This window comes from Nylanderia fulva, unplaced genomic scaffold (genome assembly GCF_048542155.1).
Source record: "Nylanderia fulva isolate GAGA-0341 unplaced genomic scaffold, ASM4854215v1 Scaffold219, whole genome shotgun sequence".
Taxonomy (NCBI): domain Eukaryota; kingdom Metazoa; phylum Arthropoda; class Insecta; order Hymenoptera; family Formicidae; genus Nylanderia; species Nylanderia fulva.
The window spans coordinates 54,115-60,552 of record NW_028190284.1 but is presented as its reverse complement, the minus strand read 5'-3'; the positions used below and the strand labels follow the sequence as shown (position 1 = coordinate 60,552).

General features: G+C 53.6%; 1 protein-coding gene across 1 annotated transcript; it reads left to right on the top strand.

Annotated features, from left to right (window-relative positions):
* The first annotated feature begins 772 nt into the window (after positions 1–772).
* LOC114930942 (uncharacterized) lies at positions 773–5,183 on the top strand. The gene is made up of 2 exons (XM_085482743.1): positions 773–4,555; positions 4,725–5,183. The coding sequence occupies exons 1-2, from the start codon at positions 773–775 to the stop codon at positions 5,181–5,183; spliced, it is 4,242 nt and encodes a 1,413-aa protein (XP_085338869.1).
* The last annotated feature ends 1,255 nt before the right edge of the window (positions 5,184–6,438 follow it).

The following is a 6,438-nucleotide window of genomic DNA, read 5'->3' as shown; positions in this document are numbered from 1 at the left end:
CGTGACTCTTCGTGTTAGTGAAGAAAGTGAGCATCTGTGTGTGCAGCCATCATGGATGTACCCACGCTGGTCGACTGTCAGCGTGAGATTCAAATCCGCATCTCACGTTCCGTGGAGTACTTGAAGAAGCTGGGCAGTTCCAATATCACTACCAGTGCTATCGCCACACGCACCAGAATTTTGGATCAGCTGTGGACGAAGTTCGAAGCGCAGCATGATCTTATCCGAGCATCCTTAAAAGAAAAGTTCAGCGAGAGCGATTATTTTAAGTCAGAACTGCACGCTGATACGGAGAATCTGTACGTTAATCAAAGAAGCATACTTGACGGCTACGCTGAACACTTTCGTGCATCGAGCGTACCTCCTTCTGCCGACGTCGCGCCAAGGTCGTCACTGCCGCGCATCAAAGTACCGCCATTCTCTGGTGCCTACGCAGATTGGCCGTCGTTCAGGGATCTCTTCCTCTCCGTCGTGAGTGGCAATGCGATCTCCAACATCGAACGCTTTCATCACCTCCGCTCATGCTTGACAGGGCCGGCTGAAAAATTAATCAAGTCGTTACCTGTCACCAGTGACAATTATGATCGCGCTTGGGCGATCCTGGACAAACATTACAACAATAAAAAGGAATTGATCCGCTCCAACTTTGCCACATTCATCGCCGTGCCAAAGATGAAGGGATACCGCAGAGGAGTTGAGACGCATTCACAACGCCGTTACTGCCGCCGTCAATGGTCAGGAGAGCATTGGACGTCCAATTAACACCCACGGAATGGACCTCTTCAACTTCTTAGTCACCGAATTGTTTGACGCACGCACGCGGCTGGAATGGGAGTCGTCCACGTCAGATTCATCAGAGCCGGCACAAAACGAGGCATTCGTGGATTTTATCAGCCGACGGATCCTGACGCTCAATGCCGCACGACCGAAGAGCATCAGCAAACCGCCCGGAGAGACTTCACGGATTGCCAAAACTCACTTCACTAAACAGCAAGGAGCTGAGCCGCCGCACTGTACACTGTGTCGTGAAAGGCACACCTTGATGACCTGCCGAGACTTCAAGGCCAAGACCGTCAACGAGCGTAAAGCATTTGTAGAGACGAACAAGCTCTGCTACAACTGCTTAGGAAACCACCTCGTATCTCGCTGTCAGTCAAAGAAGAATTGCCTTACGTGCGACGCACGACACCACACTACGTTGCACGAAGCGACCACGTCTTCACCGGCAGCCGAGGTCACCACACGCGCCACTACACTGACCACGACTCTTCAAGATCGAGATCATAAGGCTGTTCTTCTTGCTACAGCTCGACTTAACATCGCCGATCGGTATGGCTCACCACACGTCGTACGCGCCTTGATCGACCAATGCTCTGAGGTGTCGATCATTTCTGAGGCCTTGGCGCAACGTCTCCGCCTGCCTCGAGTCTCGACGGATCTCTCGATCTTCGGCATCGGAGGGACCCGCTCAGGATCAGCTCGTGGCAAGGTCACGCTGCACGTCACGTCAGACGTGACCAACGCCGAGCTCCGGGTGGTGGCTTTTGTGCTGCCACGCATTTCATTGCAGCAAGGCTCAGTCTCGCGAGAAGAACGCAGCTGGCCTCATCTCAACGGACTCCAGCTGGCCGATCCTCGCTTCCTGGACGACGACCCAGCTGAGCTACTGCTGGGAGCCGAGGTCTACTCTTTGATCCTCGAGGAAGGTCTCCGCAAGGGTGACTCAAGGATGCCGATCGCCCAGCAGACCAGCCTGGGATGGATCCTGTCCGGCGGCTACGACGCAACAACAATCAACGGACATCGCCGCACATTCCGGTGCACCGCCGATCACGACCTCGCCGACCTCGTTCGGCGCTTTTGGGAGCAGGAGAACGAGCCAATAACTCGGGCCCCACTTACTCCCGAGGAAGCTACGTGCGAGGAATTATATGTGCGCACCGTCACACGCACGTCCACAGGGAGGTACATGGTGAGGCTGCCACTTTCGTCACCGCCGACGAATCTTCACGAGACTCGCCGACCAGCGGAGCGCCTCCTGAGAGCCATGGAGGTCAAAGGCAGCCGAGATCCTCGATTTGGCGACCTCTATCGTAACTTCATGCAGGAGTTCGAAGACCTACAACACATGAAGAGAGTCAACATTGCAACGACAGCGGATGATCGCAGATGTTACTTACCGCATCACGGGGTCCTGAAGGAGTCGAGCACGACGACAAAACTCCGAGTCGTCTTCAACGGCTCTCAACGCACACGGGCCGGTACTTCGTTGAACTCTCATCTGCTGACAGGGGCGAATCTTCTACCAGCGCTCAACGACGTGTTGCTGCGATGGCGTTGGCACCGGTACGTATTTGTCACCGACGTAGAAAAAATGTACCGCCAAATCCTCGTACATCCTGAGGATTGCCGTCTTCAAACAATCCTGTGGCGTCACAACAAGACGGACGAAATCCAAGAATACGAGCTGCGGACAGTGACCTACGGCATGGCTTGTGCACCGTTCCTGGCCATACGGACGCTGCGACAACTCTGTGCAGACGAGGGGACGCAATTTCCTCTAGGGGCCGCAGCACTTCGGCGAGACTGCTACGTCGACGACGTGGTCACCGGCGCAGACGACCTCGACGATGCCATCAACCTCCAGACAGAGCTACGCCACCTGTGCACGGCGGGCGGATTTCCACTGAGGAAGTGGGCCTCAAACAACTCCAAGGTCCTTGCAGGAGTCCCTCAAGAGCATCGGCTGCAACAAGGACCGCATTCATGGGACGGAGAGAGCCATTCGACCTTGGGCCTGCGATGGCATCCTAAAGATGACTGGTTTGCCTTCGCAATACAGCCACGTTCAGTCACAGAGTTCACGAAGCTACGAGTCCTCGCCGAGACTGCACGGCTATTCGACCCGATGAGCTGGCTCTCGCCTGTCGTGATTCGGGCGAAGATCCTGATCCAGACCACATGGCTTCAGCAGCTGGACTGGGACGCTCCACTGTCTGTCAAGGATGTTCACCGTTGGCAACAGCTGCTGAACCAGCTACCTCTGCTCAGCACCTTACGAGTTAACCGCTGGCTCAGCACCGACGACGATCACTCAAGGCTGCAGCTCCACGGCTTCGCTGACGCTTCCGAACGAGGATACGCCGCAGCGGTTTACCTCCGCAACTCTAAAAAAAGGACAACATCAGCGAATTTGCTCATGGCGAAATCCAAGGTTGCACCCGTCAAGCAAATTTCACTGCCTCGCCTGGAGTTGTGCGCTGCCGATTTACTCACCACGCTCATGTTGCATGTCCGCAGCATGCTCGGCTTGACGTCCACTCCAGTGTACTTGTGGTCCGATTCCAAGGTCACCCTCCATTGGATCCAGGGACACGCCACCCGCTGGAAAACTTTCGTCGCCAACCGGGTAGCTCATATCCAAACACAGCTCCCGGACGCTCAGTGGAGGCACGTCGCCGGGAAAGACAATCCTGCAGATTGCGCATCGAGAGGAATCACTCCTGAGGAGTTAATCAACCACGCATTATGGTGGACAGGACCTACCTGGTTAGCACTGGACAAAGTGGCGTGGCCCAACTCAGAGGTCGACATCTCAGAGGACGACCTTCCAGAACAACGCACCACCAGCATGATAACCAGGAGCTCCGTCATCATCGAACCGGACCTCCTTCTTCGGTTCTCCGCACTTCATCGGCTGCTGCGCGTTACGGCTTGGTGTCGTCGATGGTTCAACCTGGCGAACCGGGAGGTCACATCTGGCCGCACGCTGCATCCTGACGAGCTGGACGCCGCTCTACTCCAGTGGCTTCGAGTGGTGCAGGCGCTCCACTTCCCTGACGAGGTAGCTGCTACCACCGCAGGACGGCCCGGTCCACCACGCAGTTCACTGGTCAAGCTGAACCCATTTCTCGACGACCAAGGTGTGCTTCGCGTCGGAGGACGCCTTAAACACGCTCTGCTGCCCTACGACGAAAAGCACCCGGTGATCGTCCCACCGGCCTCCTGGATGACGAGACTGCTGATCGAGTCCTGCCATCGTCGGTCTCTGCATGGCGGCGTCCAGATGACTCTCAGTTTACTTCGCCTTCGATTCTGGGTGCCACGTGGAAGGACCGTCGTCAAGCAGCAGTTGCATCGGTGCGTCACTTGCACGCGCTGGCGAGCTGCCACTCCACAACCTCCTATGGGCAATCTTCCTCGTGACCGAGTGACGCCGACTCGGCCATTCTTGAGTACTGGCCTGGACTACGCGGGACCCATTTCTATCCGGACCAGCAAGGGGCGCGGACATCGCTCACAGAAGGGATACATCGCAGTCTTCATATGTTTTTGGTCAAAGGCTATCCACCTCGAGGTCGTCTCGGATTACAGCTCCGAGGCCTTCATCGCCGCCTTACGTCGCTTCGTGTCGCGCAGAGGTCTATGCACGGACATCTACAGCAACTGCGGCACAACATTTATTGGCGCCGATTGGACGCTACGTGAGCTCTTCAAGGCGTCGACCTCCGAGGGCCATCACATCGCCCACGCCGCCAGCACAAGGGATCCGCTGGCATTTTAATCCGCCAGCGGCCCCTCTCTTCGGTGATCTTTGGGAGGCTGCCGTAAAATCTACAAAATTTCATCTTCGTCGAGTAATCGGCGAAACTACTCTTACGTTTGAGAAGCTCAGTACACTCCTCACACAAATAGAAGCGTGTCTTAATTCTCGTCCGTTACAGGCTCTGTCAGACGATCCAGACGACACTTCGGCGCTCACACCAGGCCACTTCATCATCGGAGCACCGTTACTCGCGGTACCTGAGCCATCGTTGACGGGTCAAACAACCTCCACGCTGTCACGCTGGCGTTACCTGCAGCTGATGCGAGACCATTTTTGGCAGCGGTGGTCGGCGGAGTATGTGCACGGTCTCAACCCCCGCACCAAATGGTTCAAGGCCGAGTCCGTACCTCACGTCGGGGACCTCTGCATCATCCGCTCGGAGCTCACCCCTCCGACCCGATGGCCTCTTGCGCGGATCACGAAACTGCATCCCGGGGACGACGGTATCGTCCACGTGGTCTCAGTCCGCACCGCCACATCAGAACTCGTGCGCCCGATCGTCAAATTGGTCATGCTTCCGGGCGCGGATCATATTCCGGGCATGAATGACGCGGACACGCCGCCTGCCGGCGCGTAAATCATCTCTCATCTCGCGACACTCATTCATCGCATAATCGACTTGAGACTCCGCAGCCGAAATTCGACAACTTGTTGTCACTACGCGACAAGGCGGGCGGGAATGTTCAAAACGCATCAGAAAATATTAGCAGTATAATAAAATAAAATATTCTGTTCGAATAATATTTTATAAGATTCTAGAGTAATCGATATTTACAGCAAATCGTTTTTGTATGTTTTTCGAGGAGAAAACACAGCGACATAAATCAATCTGTCTCGAAAAAACATTCCTCAAAACATCAACAATTAACGGTACCACAACCGTTCCGCCGAATAATTATTTTCAGGGAGCATGCGCGGCTTACCACGGGCGCTTCTTTTAACCAATAATTATCGCGATCGCCCGCGCGCGCATGCTTTCTGCCAGCCGTCTTCCGTTAATTTTGACAGCGGCCAATTACACGTAATGTTCTCAGGTCACCTCGCGCACCGTTCGAAAACCGCAAAATCATTGGCGCTTCACGCGAAGGTGAGCTCCATCCTAAAGATTATAAAAGACGAGCTCACACCCGGCTTAGCAGCCTTATCGCTTTTCCGCCGTGAACCGCATAACGCAAACCGCATGCTTGTAAAACCGCTAAAATTTCGTTGACGACCGCCGCTTATTCCGCACTTTGATTTTGATTACGATTTCAGTGTAAAATAATTAACATTTGTATGAAGTTTTTTATGTTTTTGTTAAGTTAAGTTTTTGAATTGTGTTAGAGAATTAAACTCTTTTTTTTGACAGAAAAGTGGCTCATTTGTGCCGCGCGACCCTTTCTTACGCAGCGCGTTCGCGAACACATATAAATCATTTATTTTGTGACGTGCGCTTTTGGAGCGCCGTCACAAGGGCAAAAAGCCCGATCGGGTAGGACGCGGGGATCTGGAGCGCCCCTCATTTCGGGGAGGTGCGATCCGGTTACGTTATTTCGTTTTTATTATCGTATTTTTTGCGAGAATCGCAGTTGCACGCAGCGTCGGCCTGTCGATGCGCGTGCAACACGATTCATAGGGAGAGCGACAAAGACGGCCTGAGAGAGCGGCAGAAGAAATTGTAGCAATTACATAGTAGTATTGTGGCAATTTTCGTTTTCTTGCATTAAATCATATAATCAATTTTTTTAATTTCCGCATACATTATTTTGTTTCTTACTTACTAACATATATCCAAAAAATCCAAAAAAAAATTTCTACGCATAAAGTAGTGCCATACGATACAAAATTAAAGA